Source organism: Hippocampus bargibanti, linkage group LG18 (genome assembly GCF_051943395.1).
Source record: "Hippocampus bargibanti isolate YZ-2025 linkage group LG18, ASM5194339v1, whole genome shotgun sequence".
In the NCBI taxonomy this organism is placed as follows: domain Eukaryota; kingdom Metazoa; phylum Chordata; class Actinopteri; order Syngnathiformes; family Syngnathidae; genus Hippocampus; species Hippocampus bargibanti.
The window spans coordinates 14,280,098-14,297,688 of record NC_142751.1 but is presented as its reverse complement, the minus strand read 5'-3'; the positions used below and the strand labels follow the sequence as shown (position 1 = coordinate 14,297,688).

The window sequence follows — 17,591 nt, the reverse complement described above, 5'->3', positions numbered from 1 at the left end:
CGCTTAAAGTCTGATGGCGTAGCTCCAAAACAAGTCATGTGACTTGAATGGGCGTGGTTGCAGACTCGAAAAGTCTACCGTGCAAGGTGAAAGGTGAAAGGTGAAACATCCCCAAGTAACCATAAAAGTTTGAAGATTGTGTTCCCAAATGTTCTGGGGCTTTGTATTTTTATCGTTTGGGTGCCGATAAAGCGCTGGCCAGGGCCTCTGGTAATGTTTTTTTTTTCTTTTCCACAAGGAGGCAGCATTTCCTTTTTGTTCATGTTAGTGCTATGTTACAGCTTCAGCTAACATTACAAGCGCTAACATTCACTAGCAATATGTATGTATTGCATTGTATTTTGTACATCCGACCCCATTTCAAACTCCGATAACTCCAGACGCATATAACTTGGGAATTAACTTTTTTTTCCTGATGAAAGTAGAGAGTCTAAGATTTCTTACGCTGCATTCAATGTTTATTTAGTCCTAAAAACTCAATATTCTGTGGTTTCTTCAATTTGAGTGACAATGACAAAAACCCTGGCAGTGAATGAGTTAAAGTACTTAGCTTAATGCTAAAAAGGCCTAACGGCTTAAACGTGCAAAACTGCTCGCAGAAGTATGTATATATATATATATATGTATATATATTATCCTCTCCAGAGATTTTTACTGTATCTGACAGAGAGGGTCGATGCTACGCTGGCGCGTTTTGGCTGCCACTGCTCGCCCGCAATTATTTTTAGCTTCTCCTTAGCTTTTTATTTATAATTTTATTCATGGTTGTATTGTTCTTTTAATTGTAAAGTGTCCTTGAGTGTCCAGAAAGGCGCTTGTAAATTAAATGTATTATTAATATTGTTATTATTATTATTATAATTATCTCTAAATGCCACCAGATAGTCATAACAGTTTCATTTTATTAGATTTTTATTGAAACTCCTCCACTCCAACTTAGTTCCTCAACACTGGCATACCCGAGAGTCAAATAACCACTTTTTCAAAAATGATTGAAACTCCTCCACTCACTCCAACCGTCCCATGGCACCAAATTCTATGAAGACCTTCACAGACATTTCTTCATTCTTAACAGGAACACCTCAACTCACTTCAACATTGTTCCAGAAAATGGCTTCAAATCACTGCTTATGTGTTTAAACATTTATCAATATTGTCTCATAGCCCCTTTCCCCCCAAAAGAAATTCTTCAATCCACTTCAACATAGTTTCTTGTCACCGTTGTACCTTAAAATGGACTTTAAAAAAAATCTGAAATAAACGCCTTAACTCATTTGAATGTAATTAGCTGACACACACAAGATGGCACCATTGTAAGGTGCGTTTGCAGGCAGGTTGTAAAGATGCGCGTTCATGTTAGCGTTTGCCTGGCGGTGCGTTGACCCTTGACCGGCACAGGTTGCCGCTTCCTGTTCAATTTGCTGATAAGACACAGCACTTTTTCCGCTCTCACATGACAAGAGAGCACGATCGATCTTGAACTTTGACACGGGTGTTGCGTGTATTCTCGGTGGCCGCTTTATTAGGTACGCTCGGATGATTTGGTTGCTTGGGACGTTTCGCATCCAACAAAATGTGAGGAAACGGCTCACTATTAGTGATAAAAATACAAGTATGCAAACGGGAATGCGTGTGTTTGCATATGTTTCACTATTCTTGTGAGGACCACTAGGGTTTTATACCATACATAGAGAGGACATTTTTGACAAAAACGTTCAAACAGGAATATGTGTGTTTCTGTGTGTGTGTGTGTGTGTTTCTTTGTGCATATTTGTATACACTCTTCTTGTGAGGACCACTATGATTTTATTCCATACGCAGTGAGGACATTTTTGACAAAATGTTCAAACAGGAATGTGTGTGTATTTGTGTGTGTATCTATATTCTTGTGAGGACCACTATGATTTTATTCCATACGTAGTGAGGACATTTTTAACAAAAATGTTCTAACAGCAATGTGTGTATGTTTGAGTATGTGTGTGCGTTGGTATCACTATTCTTGTGAGGACCTCGATGATTTTATTATATACGTAGTGAGGACATTTTTGACAAAAATGTTTAAACAGGAATGTGTGTGTTTATGTGTTTGCATGTATGTGTTTGTGTATGTTGGTATCACTATTCTTGTGAGGACCACTATGATGTTATTATACACATAGTGAGCACATTTTTGACAAAAACGTCAAATCAGGAATGTGTGTGTGCGTGTTTGTCATTTTAGTGTATGTGACTTTTTCTCGTGTGTGAAAATGTGAATGTGTGCAAGGCCTGGTGTGGTTGCACTCCAGTAGACGAATGCAATGCCCCCCACCCCAAATACCCCCCCCCCCCTCCAACCTGACAAACGTGAGCAGAATCCAAATGGCCGGGATGTGAAGACCGTCCAACGGAACATTCTCGCCCGCCGTCTTCCCGTGACGTTCACCGTCCGTCGCCGGGTTCCCATTGGCCCCCAAGTAGAGTCAGGGTCCTATAAAGCGAACAGCAGGGGGGCTGGCGAGACTTCATTCTGGTCCCAGTCCCGGTTGAAGATGTGGCGCTCATCGCGGTGTTGTCGTCTGTTGATTGCGGCGACGGTGATGGCGGCGTCGGCGTGGTGCTCGGCGGAAGAATCGGCGCCGCGGCGCGCCCGTTTCTCATCCAACACCCCCGGTGAGTCCGCCCGCCACACTTTGTCATCTCCCGTGAATGAATCTTTTTGAGTGTCTTTTTGGATTTGATTTTGACAGCGGAGGTGGCGCGTTGCTTGAACGGCGCAGTGGCGGTGGGCTGCGGCTTCTTCTCGTGTCTGGAAAACTCCACGTGCGACACGGACGGGATGCACGAGATCTGCGAGCTTTTCTTGCACGCCGCCGCCACCTTCAACACCGAGGTGACAAAACTCGATCTGATCCTCATTTCAAGCCCTAACGCCACCTTGAAACCTTAATTGCAAACAATCAATTGAACCTGATTTCTTACAACCCCTGTCTTAACATGTAATTAAAATCTATATTTATATCCTACTCCGTAACCCTAACTGAGTTTGAAACCCTTCAAAAGTGAAAACGGGTTTGAAACCCTATTCCCATGTGTTAAAAAAAGCGTCGATCGTAAACCCAACTCTAATGAGCGCCATCTGTGTTATGTTGTTGACGTTTAGGGCAAGTTGTTCGTGAAGAAGAGTTTACACTGCGTGGCCCAAGGTATCGGCAGTAAAGTTTTCCAAACCATCCGGCGTTGCAACATCTTCCAGAGGATGATCGCCGAGGTGCAGGAGGAATGTTTCATCACGCACGACATCTGCAGCGTGGCGCGTGAAAACCCGCAAACCTTCGCCGACGTCGTACAAGTACCCACGCACTTCCCCAACAGGTTGCCTCGCGCTCTCCTTCGCCTAAAGTGCTTGTGACACGTCACCTGTAACTTGTTACTTTTTGTAACTTGTAACGTGACAAGCAAGATGGGATCTGCTGTGCAAACGTGGTCATGACAGCATGTGAGGTTTGTCACCCCCTGCTGGTCTGGAGCGAGATTCCACTTGCTTGTGATGCGTTCAAGTGTCAAGGTGCCTGTAGGATTTTACGATGTTGAACTTGAATAATAATAATAATGTTAATAATAATAATAATAATGCATTTCATTTATAAGCGCCTTTCAAAACTTGCAAGGACACTTTACAGTCACAGGATATTTTTTCTGCGGGTGAGCTGTGGCAGCCACACGCGCCAGCCTTCACTCAACCCGGAAGTAACAAAGTGAAAAAAAATTAAATAACAAATAAGTATTAAATGATTCCCCAAAAAAAATTGATTTTAGTCATAATTTTTTTGAAAATTAGAAATGTATAATAATAATAATAATACCAATACTACTACTACTACTAATAATAATACTAATACTTTTAATACTACTACTAATAATACTACTAATACTACTACTACTACTACTACTACTATACTAATACTAATACTACTACTAAAAGTAATACTACATTGGCATATGATACGCAGGTACTACAGCACCCTGCTGCAAACGCTTCAGGGATGCGATGAGCCGACGGTGGCGGCGGTGCGTTCGGGCCTGCTGGGTCGTTTGGGACCCGATATGGAGACCTTCTTGCAGATGGTCCAGACCAAAGAGTGTGACGCGGGTCAAGCCGCCGCCCCCTTCGACGACCCTTCCGCTTGGAGAAACGTGCCCGTGTTCAACGTCCAGCCCGGATTCCGTGGTCGTGATCCCACCCACCTCTTCGCCCGCAAACGCTCGCTGGATGACCAGGAAGCGGCCGTCCCACTAGAAGACCATCAGTAGAGCGACCACCAGAAGACACCCCCAAACCCTTCTCCCTCAGGCTGATTTTTTTCTTTTCTTCTTTTCGGCTAATTTATGCGGTGGCGAGCCACCGACGTATCGAACGGCGTCTTCGTGCCGGTCACGTAGCGTCGCTATGCTACTTTTGTCTGCCAAATAAAAATATTGACGCATTCAGATGGCCTTGGCGTGATCAATGTGTGCAACCCAAAACAGCCACTAGAGGGTGACAAACGCATTCAGATTGCCTTGGTGTGATCAAAGGGTATTACCCAAAACAGCCACTAGAGGGTGACAAACGCATTCAGATGGCCTTGGTGTGATCCAGGTGTACAACCCAAAACGGCCACTAGATGGTGACAAACATCTCAAAATGCCATTTTTATTTTTACTTGGAATTAAAACTGGCATTTTGAATTTTTGACCAGTCCTCCCCCATTTTTTATTTGCATTTTTGCAACTTGAAATCATTTAAAAGTCGATCCTGTCATATTTTGTCAGTTGTTTTCACAAGTATTGACAATATTTACACATTTTCAAAAAAAAAAAAAAAACAGAATTGGCTACTTTGGCTTTAAAGTCCAAGTAGTCCTGAAGACAAAGTCAAGTTAATCACCATGATAATGCTAATGCATAACTACCTAGCAATGCAACAAGGTCCGCTATAATCCTGTTAGCAATGCTACTAGTTTTAGCTGTTACTTAGCAATATTATCTCTTAGCATCATTAGCTGCATCGTCATGTGGTGTTGCTTAGTCGAGCTAGCCACTTGCAATGCTAGCAGCATCACACACTTCGCAGTGGCGACGCCAGTTACCTGCTTGGCTAGCGTCGTTGGCACCGTGTCCAATCGCCGGACGACTGTTGGGAAGGTAACGCTTCGAGCGTGAAGATTTCCCACATCAGGATCCCAAAGGACCACCTGAGCAACAAGAAAAACCCAATTCGACACCATCCAGTCCACTTCATGTCTTCCATGCTTTAAATTCCTGCGTGGGGTAGCTAGCTGCTTAGCATGTTTGTTTGTGTACAACTCACACCTCACTTTGATGCGTGTAGATGCGGTCAAACAAAGCTTCGGGCGCCATCCACTTGACCGGTAAAGGACCCTAGACAAGAAAAAGCCAAGAACTGGATCGGTTTTGGTGGTCTAGTCCGGACTGGTTTTGTAGCAGTTCTATGTGATCTGGACTGTTCCCGTTTGGATTGCTTATCTTGATTTGGTTCTCACATTGGTGGTCTTCTTGTAGTACTTCAAGTGCTGCACGTCAGGCCGAAGTCAGCGATCTTCATGACTTGGTCTCGCGTGATCAAAACGTTTCGGGCCGCCAAGTCTCTGTGGACACCCTGAACCAAGAAGGTAGGTCTTGTCTCACTCTCCTGATGAAACCAGTTCCTGCCCTGTGTTATCTAATCACCTTCTTTGATGCCAGGTGGGCCATTCCGCGGCCCACCTGGTACGCCGCAGAAACCAGATCTTGGAGATCCAGGCCGCCCTGTGGGATTTCGGACAAATGACGCCAGTACTCGGAATCGGGCGGATGGTGTGCTCGGAGATGTTCCCTGAGGTTCCACCACCACGTACAGCGGAGCGGCCCTGACCGATGGAACACCAAAAAGTGATCCTAGCGCCACCAAAACCCGAGTCCAGGTCATTACCACCTCACCATCGCGCTAAAAACGCCCTACTATACATGGTCGTTTTTTTGGGCTCAAAACGCCTTACTATACATGGTCGTTTTTTTTTTCCATCAAAAAAACGCCTCACTATACATGGTCGTTTTTTTGCGCTAAAAAAATCTTACTATACATGGTAGTTTTTTCGGCTAAAAACGCCTTACTATACATGGTCGTTTTTTTGGCTAAAAACGCCTTACTATACATGGTCGTTTTTTTCGCTAAAAAAGCCTTACTATACATGGTCGTTTTTTTCAGCTAAAAACGCCTTACTATACATGGTCGTTTTTTTGGCTAAAAACGCCTTACTATACATGGTGGTTTTTTTCAGGTAAAAACGCCTTACTATACATGGTCGTTTTTTTCGGCTAAAAAAGCCTTACTATACATGGTCGTTTTTTTGGCTAAAAACGCCTTACTATACATGGTCGTTTTTTTCAGCTAAAAACGCCTTACTATACATGGTCGTTTTTTTCAGCTAAAAACGCCTTACTATACATGGTCGTTTTTTTCAGCTAAAAACGCCTTACTATACATGGTCGTTTTTTTCAGCTAAAAACGCCTTACTATACATGGTCGTTTTTTTCAGCTAAAAACGCCTTACTATACATGGTCGTTTTTTTCGCCTAAAAACGCCTTACTATACATGGTCGTTTTTTTTTGGCTAAAAACGCCTTACTATACATGGTCGTTTTTTTCAGCTAAAAACGCCTTACTATACATGGTCGTTTTTTTCAGCTAAAAACGCCTTACTATACATGGTCGTTTTTTTCAGCTAAAAACGGCTTACTATACATGGTCGTTTTTTTCAGCTAAAAACGCCTTACTATACATGGTCGTTTTTTTCAGCTAAAAACGCCTTACTATACATGGTCGTTTTTTTTTTGCCTAAAAACGCCTTACTATACATGGTCGTTTTTTTCGGCTAAAAACGCCTTACTATACATGGTCGTTTTTTTCGGCTAAAAACGCCTTAGTATACATGGTCGTTTTTTTTCAGCTAAAAACGCCTTACTATACATGGTCGTTTTTTTCAGCCTAAAAAACGCCTTACTATACATGGTCGTTTTTTTGGCTAAAAACGCCTTACTATACATGGTCGTTTTTTTCAGCTAAAAACGCCTTACTATACATGGTCGTTTTTTTCAGCTAAAAACGCCTTACTATACATGGTCGTTTTTTTTGGTCAAAAACGCCTTACTATACATGGTCGTTTTTTTCAGCTAAAAACGCCTTACTATACATGGTCGTTTTTTTCAGCTAAAAACGCCTTACTATACATGGTCGTTTTTTTTGGTCAAAAACGCCTTACTATACATGGTCGTTTTTTTCAGCTAAAAACGCCTTACTATACATGGTCGTTTTTTTCGCCTAAAAACGCCTTACTATACATGGTCGTTTTTTTCAGCTAAAAACGCCTTACTATACATGGTCGTTTTTTTTTGGTCAAAAACGCCTTACTATACATGGTCGTTTTTTTCAGCTAAAAACGCCTTACTATACATGGTCGTTTTTTTCAGCTAAAAACGCCTTACTATACATGGTCGTTTTTTTTGGTAAAAACGCCTTACTATACATGGTCGTTTTTTTCAGCTAAAAACGCCTTACTATACATGGTCGTTTTTTTCAGCTAAAAACGCCTTACTATACATGGTCGTTTTTTTTCAGCTAAAAACGCCTTACTATACATGGTCGTTTTTTTTCAGCTAAAAACGCCTTACTATACATGGTCGTTTTTTTCGGCTAAAAACGCCTTACTATACATGGTCGTTTTTTTCAGCTAAAAACGCCTTACTATACATGGTCGTTTTTTTCGGCTAAAAACGCCTTACTATACATGGTCGTTTTTTTCAGCTAAAAACGCCTTACTATACATGGTCGTTTTTTTCAGCTAAAAACGCCTTACTATACATGGTCGTTTTTTTCAGCTAAAAACGCCTTACTATACATGGTCGTTTTTTTTTTGCCTAAAAACGCCTTACTATACATGGTCGTTTTTTTCGGCTAAAAACGCCTTACTATACATGGTCGTTTTTTTTGCGCTAAAAACGCCTTACTATACATGGTCGTTTTTTTTCAGCTAAAAACGCCTTACTATACATGGTCGTTTTTTTCAGCTAAAAACGCCTTACTATACATGGTCGTTTTTTTCGGCTAAAAACGCCTTACTATACATGGTCGTTTTTTTCAGCTAAAAACGCCTTACTATACATGGTCGTTTTTTTTCAGCTAAAAACGCCTTACTATACATGGTCGTTTTTTTTCAGCTAAAAACGCCTTACTATACATGGTCGTTTTTTTTTGGTCAAAAACGCCTTACTATACATGGTCGTTTTTTTCAGCTAAAAACGCCTTACTATACATGGTCGTTTTTTTCAGCTAAAAACGCCTTACTATACATGGTCGTTTTTTTTGGTCAAAAACGCCTTACTATACATGGTCGTTTTTTTCAGCTAAAAACGCCTTACTATACATGGTCGTTTTTTTCGGCTAAAAACGCCTTACTATACATGGTCGTTTTTTTTCAGCTAAAAACGCCTTACTATACATGGTCGTTTTTTTTCAGCTAAAAACGCCTTACTATACATGGTCGTTTTTTTCGGCTAAAAACGCCTTACTATACATGGTCGTTTTTTTCAGCTAAAAACGCCTTACTATACATGGTCGTTTTTTTCGGCTAAAAACGCCTTACTATACATGGTCGTTTTTTTCAGCTAAAAACGCCTTACTATACATGGTCGTTTTTTTTCGCCTAAAAACGCCTTACTATACATGGTCGTTTTTTTCAGCTAAAAACGCCTTACTATACATGGTCGGTTTTTTCGCCTAAAAACGGCTTACTATACATGGTCGTTTTTTTCGGCTAAAAACGCCTTACTATACATGGTCGTTTTTTTGCGCTAAAAATGCCTTACTATACATGGTCGTTTTTTTTCGGCTAAAAATGCCTTACTATACATGGTCGTTTTTTTCGCTTAAAAACGCCTTACTATACATGGCCGTTTTTTTGGTCAAAAACGCCTTACTATACATGGTCGTTTTTTTGGGCTAAAAACGCCTTACTACATGGTCGTTTTTTTCGCTTAAAAACGCCTTACTATACATGGTCGTTTTTTTTCGGCTAAAAATGCCTTACTATACATGGTCGTTTTTTTCGCTTAAAAACGCCTTACTATACATGGTCGTTTTTTTGGCTAAAAACGCCTTACTACACATGGTCGTTTTTTTCGCCTAAAAACGCCTTACTATACATGGTCATGTTTTTGGGCTAAAAACGCCTTACTATACATGGTCCTTTTTTTTTGCCTAAAAACGCCTTACTATACATGGTCGTTTTTTCGGCTAAAAACGCCTTACTATACATGGTCGTTTTTCTCGCCTAAAAACACCTTACTATACATGGTCATTTTTTCGGCTAAAAACGCCTTACTATACATGGTCGTTTTTTTTTGCTAAAAACGCCTTACTATACATGGTCGTTTTTTTTTTGTCAAAAACGCCTTACTATACATGGTCGTTTTTTTTTTTGGCTAAAAACGCCTTACTATACATGGTCGTTTTTTTCAGCTAAAAACGCCTTACTATACATGGTCGTTTTTTTTTGGTCAAAAACGCCTTACTATACATGGTCGTTTTTTTCAGCTAAAAACGCCTTACTATACATGGTCGTTTTTTTCGCCTAAAAACGCCTTACTATACATGGTCGTTTTTTTCAGCTAAAAACGCCTTACTATACATGGTCGTTTTTTTCAGCTAAAAACGCCTTACTATACATGGTCGTTTTTTTTTTTTGCTAAAAACGCCTTACTATACATGGTCGTTTTTTTCAGCTAAAAACGCCTTACTATACATGGTCGTTTTTTTTTGGTCAAAAACGCCTTACTATACATGGTCGTTTTTTTCAGCTAAAAACGCCTTACTATACATGGTCGTTTTTTTCGCCTAAAAACGCCTTACTATACATGGTCGTTTTTTTTTTGCTAAAAACGCCTTACTATACATGGTCGTTTTTTTTCAGCTAAAAACGCCTTACTATACATGGTCGTTTTTTTTCAGCTAAAAACGCCTTACTATACATGGTCGTTTTTGTGGGTGAAAAACTGTCATTTTATAAGAGGTCTGGACCAGGATTCGAACCTTGACCATCCCGCTGCTACGCTGACATCTTAACCAGTGGACCACGGTGCGTCTGCTTGAGGAAGGAGAAAAGAACCAACCCAAAAGTGTCTTACTTTACATGGTCGTTTTTTTCGCCTAAAAACGCCTTACTATACATGGTCGTTTTTTTGGCTAAAAACGCCTTACTATACATGGTCGTTTTTTCGGCTAAAAACGCCTTACTATACATGGTGGGTTTTTTCACCTAAAAACGCCTTACTATACATGGTCTTTTTTTTGGCTAAAAACGCCTTACTATACATGGTCGTTTTTTTCGGCTAAAAACGCCTTACTATACATGGTCGTTTTTTTGGGCTAAAAACGCCTTACTATACATGGTCGTTTTTTTCGGCTAAAAACGCCTTACTATACATGGTCGTTTTTTTTCGGCTAAAAATGCCTTACTATACATGGTCGTTTTTCTGAGCTAAAAACACCTTACTATACATGGTCATTTTTTTTCAGCTATAAACGCCTTACTATACATGGTGGTTTTTTTCACCTAAAAACGCCTTACTATACATGGTCTTTTTTTGGCTAAAAATGCCTTACTATACATGGTCGTTTTTCTGGGCTAAAAACACCTTACTATACATGGTCATTTTTTTTCAGCTATAAACGCCTTACTATACATGGTGGTTTTTTTCACCTAAAAACGCCTTACTATACATGGTCGTTTTTTTGGCTAAAAACGCCTTACTATACATGGTCGTTTTTTCGGCTAAAAACGCCTTACTATACATGGTCGTTTTTTTTGCTAAAAACGCCTTACTATACATGGTCGTTTTTTGGGCTAAAAACGCCTTACTATACATGGTCCTTTTTTTTGCCTAAAAACGCCTTACTATACATGGTCGTTTTTTTCGGCTAAAAACGCCTTACTATACATGGTCCTTTTTTTTTGCCTAAAAACGCCTTACTATACATGGTCGTTTTTTTGGCTAAAAACGCCTTACTATACATGGTCGTTTTTTTGGGCTAAAAACGCCTTACTATACATGGTCGTTTTTTTCGGCTAAAAACGCCTTACTATACATGGTCGTTTTTTTCGACTAAAAACGCCTTACTATACATGGTCGTTTTTTTTTGGCTAAAAACGCCTTACTATACATGGTCGTTTTTTTCGCCTAAAAACGCCTTACTATACATGGTCGTTTTTTTGGGCTAAAAACGCCTTACTATACATGGTCGTTTTTTTCGCCTAAAAACGCCTTACTATACATGGTCGTTTTTTTCGGCTAAAAACGCCTTACTATACATGGTCGTTTTTTTTGCCTAAAAACGCCTTACTATACATGGTCGTTTTTTTCGGCTAAAAACGCCTTACTATACATGGTCGTTTTTTTTCAGCTAAAAACGCCTTACTATACATGGTCGTTTTTTCGCCTAAAAACGCCTTACTATACATGGTCGTTTTTTTGGCTAAAAACGCCTTACTATACATGGTCGTTTTTTTTCGCCTAAAAACGCCTTACTATACATGGTCGTTTTTTTGGCTAAAAACGCCTTACTACACATGGTCGTTTTTTTCGCCTAAAAACGCCTTACTATACATGGTCATGTTTTTGGGCTAAAAACGCCTTACTATACATGGTCCTTTTTTTTTTGCCTAAAAACGCCTTACTATACATGGTCGTTTTTTCGGCTAAAAACGCCTTACTATACATGGTCGTTTTTTTCGCCTAAAAACGCCTTACTATACATGGTCATTTTTTCGGCTAAAAACGCCTTACTATACATGGTCGTTTTTTTCGGCTAAAAACGCCTTACTATACATGGTCGTTTTTTTGGGCTAAAAACGCCTTACTATACATGGTCGTTTTTTTCGGCTAAAAACGCCTTACTATACATGGTCGTTTTTTTCGACTAAAAACGCCTTACTATACATGGTCGTTTTTTGGGCTAAAAACGCCTTACTATACATGGTTGTTTTTTTGGGCTAAAAACGCCTTACTATACATGGTCGTTTTTTGGGCTAAAAACGCCTTACTATACATGGTCGTTTTTCTCGCCTAAAAACGCCTTACTATACATGGTCATTTTTTCGGCTAAAAACGCCTTACTATACATGGTCGTTTTTTCGGCTAAAAACGCCTTACTATACATGGTCGTTTTTTCGGCTAAAAACGCCTTACTATACATGGTCGTTTTTTCGACTAAAAACGCCTTACTATACATGGTCGTTTTTTGGGCTAAAAACGCCTTACTATACATGGTCGTTTTTTTCGGCTAAAAACGCCTTACTATACATGGTCGTTTTTTCGGCTAAAAACGCCTTACTATACATGGTCGTTTTTTTTTGGTCAAAAACGCCTTACTATACATGGTCGTTTTTTTCGGCTAAAAACGCCTTACTATACATGGTCGTTTTTTTCAGCTAAAAACGCCTTACTATACATGGTCGTTTTTTTTGGTCAAAACGCCTTACTATACATGGTCGTTTTTTTCAGCTAAAAACGCCTTACTATATATACATGGACGTTTTTTTCGCCTAAAAGCGCCTTACTATACATGGTCGTTTTTTTCGCCTAAAAACGCCTTACTATACATGGTCGTGTTTTTGGGCTAAAAACGCCTTACTATACATGGTCGTTTTTTTGGCTAAAAACGCCTTACTATACATGGTCGTGTTTTTGGGCTAAAAACGCCTTACTATACATGGTCGTTTTTTCGGCTAAAAATGCCTTACTATACATGGTCGTTTTTTCGACTAAAAACGCCTTACTATACATGGTCGTTTTTTTCAGCTAAAAACGCCTTACTATACATGGTCGTTTTTTTCGCCTAAAAACGCCTTACTATACATGGTCGTTTTTTTCGGCTAAAAACGCCTTACTATACATGGTCGTTTTTTTCGGCTAAAAACGCCTTAGTATACATGGTCGTTTTTTTTCAGCTAAAAACGCCTTACTATACATGGTCGTTTTTTTCGCCTAAAAACGCCTTACTATACATGGTCGTTTTTTTGGCTAAAAACGCCTTACTATACATGGTCGTTTTTTTCAGCTAAAAACGCCTTACTATACATGGTCGTTTTTTTCAGCTAAAAACGCCTTACTATACATGGTCGTTTTTTTTGGTCAAAAACGCCTTACTATACATGGTCGTTTTTTTCAGCTAAAAACGCCTTACTATACATGGTCGTTTTTTTCAGCTAAAAACGCCTTACTATACATGGTCGTTTTTTTTTGGTCAAAAACGCCTTACTATACATGGTCGTTTTTTTCAGCTAAAAACGCCTTACTATACATGGTCGTTTTTTTCAGCTAAAAACGCCTTACTATACATGGTCGTTTTTTTCAGCTAAAAACGCCTTACTATACATGGTCGTTTTTTTCAGCTAAAAACGCCTTACTATACATGGTCGTTTTTTTCGCCTTAAAAACGCCTTACTATACATGGTCGTTTTTTTCGCCTTTATACATTAAAAACGCCTTCGTTTTTTTCGGCTAAAAACGCCTTACTATACATGGTCAAAAACGCCTTACTATACATGGTCGTTTTTTTCAGCTAAAAACGCCTTACTATACATGGTCGTTTTTTTTCGCCTAAAAACGCCTTACTATACATGGTCGTTTTTTTCGGCTAAAAACGCCTTACTATAGATGGTCGTTTTTTTCAGCTAAAAACGGCTTACTATACATGGTCGTTTTTTTCAGCTAAAAACGCCTTACTATACATGGTCGTTTTTTTTGGTCAAAAACGCCTTACTATACATGGTCGTTTTTTTCGCCTAAAAACGCCTTACTATACATGGTCGTTTTTTTTTTGGTCAAAAACGCCTTACTATACATGGTCGTTTTTTTCAGCGAAAAACGCCTTACTATACATGGTCGTTTTTTTCGCCTAAAAACGCCTTACTATACATGGTCGTTTTTTTCAGCTAAAAACGCCTTACTATACATGGTCGTTTTTTTTTGGTCAAAAACGCCTTACTATACATGGTCGTTTTTTTCAGCTAAAAACGCCTTACTATACATGGTCGTTTTTTTCAGCTAAAAACGCCTTACTATACATGGTCGTTTTTTTTGGTCAAAAACGCCTTACTATACATGGTCGTTTTTTTCAGCTAAAAACGCCTTACTATAACATGGTTGTTTTTTTCGGCTAAAAACGCCTTACTATACATGGTCGTTTTTTTTCAGCTAAAAACGCCTTACTATACATGGTCGTTTTTTTTCAGCTAAAAACGCCTTACTATACATGGTCGTTTTTTTCGGCTAAAAACGCCTTACTATACATGGTCGTTTTTTTCAGCTAAAAACGCCTTACTATAACATGGTTGTTTTTTTCGGCTAAAAACGCCTTACTATACATGGTCGTTTTTTTCAGCTAAAAACGCCTTACTATACATGGTCGTTTTTTTCGCCTAAAAACGCCTTACTATACATGGTCGTTTTTTTCAGCTAAAAACGCCTTACTATACATGGTCGTTTTTTTCGCCTAAAAACGCCTTACTATACATGGTCGTTTTTTCGGCTAAAAACGCCTTACTATACATGGTCGTGTTTTTGGGCTAAAAACGCCTTACTATACATGGTCGTTTTTTCGGCTAAAAATGCCTTACTATACATGGTCGTTTTTTCGACTAAAAACGCCTTACTATACATGGTCGTTTTTTGGGCTAAAAACGCCTTACTATACATGGTCGTTTTTTGGGCTAAAAACGCCTTACTATACATGGTCGTTTTTTCAGCTAAAAACGCCTTACTATACATGGTCGTTTTTCTCGCCTAAAAACGCCTTACTATACATGGTCATTTTTTCGGCTAAAAACGCCTTACTATACATGGTCGTTTTTCTCGCCTAAAAACGCCTTACTATACATGGTCATTTTTTCGGCTAAAAACGCCTTACTATACATGGTCGTTTTTTTGGCTAAAAACGCCTTACTATACATGGTCGTGTTTTTGGGCTAAAAACGCCTTACTATACATGGTCGTTTTTTCGGCTAAAAATGCCTTACTATACATGGTCGTTTTTCTCGCCTAAAAACGCCTTACTATACATGGTCATTTTTTCGGCTAAAAACGCCTTACTATACATGGTCGTTTTTTCGGCTAAAAACGCCTTACTATACATGGTCGTGTTTTTGGGCTAAAAACGCCTTACTATACATGGTCGTTTTTTTCGGCTAAAAACGCCTTACTATACATGGTCGTGTTTTTGGGCCAAAAAAGCCTTACTATACATGGTCGTTTTTTCGGCTAAAAACGCCTTACTATACATGGTCGTTTTTTTGGGCTAAAAACGCCTTACTATACATGGTCGTTTTTTCGGCTAAAAACGCCTTACTATACATGGTCGTTTTTTCGGCTAAAAACGCCTTACTATACATGGTCGTTTTTTCGGCTAAAAACGCCTTACTATACATGGTCGTGTTTTTGGGCTAAAAACGCCTTACTATACATGGTCGTTTTTTCGGCTAAAAATGCCTTACTATACATGGTCGTTTTTTCGACTAAAAACGCCTTACTATACATGGTCGTTTTTTGGGCTAAAAACGCCTTACTATACATGGTCGTTTTTTCGGCTAAAAACGCCTTACTATACATGGTCGTTTTTCTCGCCTAAAAACGCCTTACTATACATGGTCATTTTTTCGGCTAAAAACGCCTTACTATACATGGTCGTTTTTTTTTTGGTCAAAAACACCTTACTATACATGGTCATTTTTTCGGCTAAAAACGCCTTACTATACATGGTCGTTTTTTCGGCTAAAAACGCCTTACTATACATGGTCGTCTTTTCAGCTAAAAACGCCTTAATATACATGGTCGTTTTTTTCATGGTCGTTTTTTTGGCTAAAAACGCCTTACTATACATGGTCGTTTTTGTGGGTGAAAAAAAGCTAGCTAGTGAGCTATCAAGCTGGCTATTTATTAGTTATACGGCAATCTGGCTACCTAGCTAGCTGTCTATCTATTAGCTATTTATTGGTTATCCATTAGCTTGCTAGCTTTCTGTCTATTTGAGTTACGTCCGGGTTGAGTGAAGGCTGGCGCGTGTGGCTGCCGCTGCTCACCCACAGAATAACTGATCCTGTGACTGAAAAGTGACCTTGAGAGTTTTGAAAGGCGCTTAGAAATAAAATGTATTATTATTATTATTATTATTATAATAAGTGTACCGTTTCCCATGAGAGTCGATAGCGCCGTTCCTCGCAATAGCGTAGTAGCGCTTCCGCATTGCTACTGTTCCAGGTGTTGTCGGCGTTCCTGAGCAAGGCATTGAGTCCGAAGATGAGATCCAAGCCGGACACATTGGCGAAAGTGTAAAGTTCGTCCACCGTGCTCTCTGGCCAGCACAAATAACCACAAACATGAAGTCATTGGCTTGGTTTCGCAAGACGTAGCCCACTAGCGACACTACCTGTGAACTTGACCTGCAGGTACTTCCCGCTAGCGTCTTCTTCAATGAGCCGTCGTATCTGTTCACGCCATAGGGCCAGAAGATGCTCCTCCCACCAACCCGAAAGAAGGTTGGGATGTGACTCTGTAACATAGTTAGCATAGCATGTTATCTGTGACATTTTGTTCATTTTCTAAACTATGATAACATGCATCATCCTTATGTTGCTATGTTAGCATAATAGTAATAATACATTTCATTTATAAGCGCCTTTCAAAACTCTCAAGGTCACTTGACAGTTACGGGGTCGGTTTTTCTGCAGGTGAGAAGCGGCAGCCACGTGCGCCAGCGTTCACTCAACCCGGAAGTAACTGAAATAGATAGAAAGCTAGCCAGTTAGCTAATTTACCCGGAAGTAACTCTGATAGAAAGCTAGCTAGCTAATAGATAGCTAATGGATGACTAATAGCTAGCATTCACTCAACCCGGAAGTAACTCAAATAGATAGAATGCTAGCTAGCTAATAGATAGCCAATGGATGACTAATAGTTAGCTAGCTAGTTTTAAGTTCATTCTGTCTCCTTGTTATCTGTGACAAGTCAGCTAGATAGCTACAGTATATAGTTAATAGCTAGCTAGCTAATAGATAGCTAATGGATGACTAATAGCTAGCGTTCACTCAAACCGGAAGTAACTTAAATGGATCAAAAGCTAGCTAGCTAATAGATAGCTAATGGATGACTAATAGCGAGCGTTCACTCAACCCGGAAGTAACTCAAATAGATAGAATGCTAGCTAATAGACAGCTAATGGATGACTAATAGTTAGCGTTCACTCAACACTGAAATAACTCAGATAGAATGCTAGCTAGCTAATAGATAGCTAATGGATGACTAATAGCTAGCTAGCTAGTTGTGTTAAGTTCATTCTGTCTCCTTGTTATCTGTGACAAGTCAGCTAGATAGCTACAATATATAGTTGAGGGCTCGGGAAGCTTTTTGACTAAGAGAGCCAAAAATAGTAAAATATTTAGAAATGTTTTTCTGTGAGAGCACATACGCACGCAAACACGCAAACACGCGCGGCCGCGTTTCAACAAAATGTCAGAATG

General features: G+C 39.6%; 1 protein-coding gene and 1 pseudogene across 2 annotated transcripts; one reads left to right on the top strand and one right to left on the bottom strand.

Annotated features, from left to right (window-relative positions):
• Window positions 1-2: 2 nt before the first annotated feature.
• Window positions 3-4,452, top strand: LOC148884825 (stanniocalcin-like). Its single transcript, XM_089019724.1, has 5 exons — window positions 3-93; window positions 2,267-2,652; window positions 2,730-2,872; window positions 3,143-3,354; window positions 3,993-4,452. The coding sequence occupies exons 2-5, from the start codon at window positions 2,301-2,303 to the stop codon at window positions 4,291-4,293; spliced, it is 1,008 nt and encodes a 335-aa protein (XP_088875850.1). The 5' UTR covers window positions 3-93; window positions 2,267-2,300; the 3' UTR covers window positions 4,294-4,452.
• Window positions 4,453-4,476: 24 nt separating this feature from the next.
• Window positions 4,477-17,524, bottom strand: LOC148884824 (fibroblast growth factor receptor 1-like; annotated as a pseudogene). Its single transcript, XR_016118191.1, has 6 exons — window positions 16,502-17,524; window positions 16,260-16,426; window positions 5,713-5,891; window positions 5,526-5,641; window positions 5,333-5,403; window positions 4,477-5,216 (listed from the first exon to the last, which is right to left on the bottom strand). The product of XR_016118191.1 is annotated as a fibroblast growth factor receptor 1-like (transcript).
• Between the last annotated feature and the right edge of the window lie 67 nt (window positions 17,525-17,591).

Bases quoted from the DNA above. Each gene is read 5' to 3' on its own strand.
- LOC148884825 (XM_089019724.1), top strand. From the start codon at position 2,301: ATGCCCCCCACCCCAAATACCCCCCCCCCCCTCCAACCTGACAAACGT. The intron at 2,653-2,729 runs GTGAGTCCGCCC...TGATTTTGACAG, and splicing joins TTTCTCATCCAACACCCCCG to CGGAGGTGGCGCGTTGCTTG. The intron at 3,355-3,992 runs GTTGCCTCGCGC...TATGATACGCAG, and splicing joins CCCACGCACTTCCCCAACAG to GTACTACAGCACCCTGCTGC.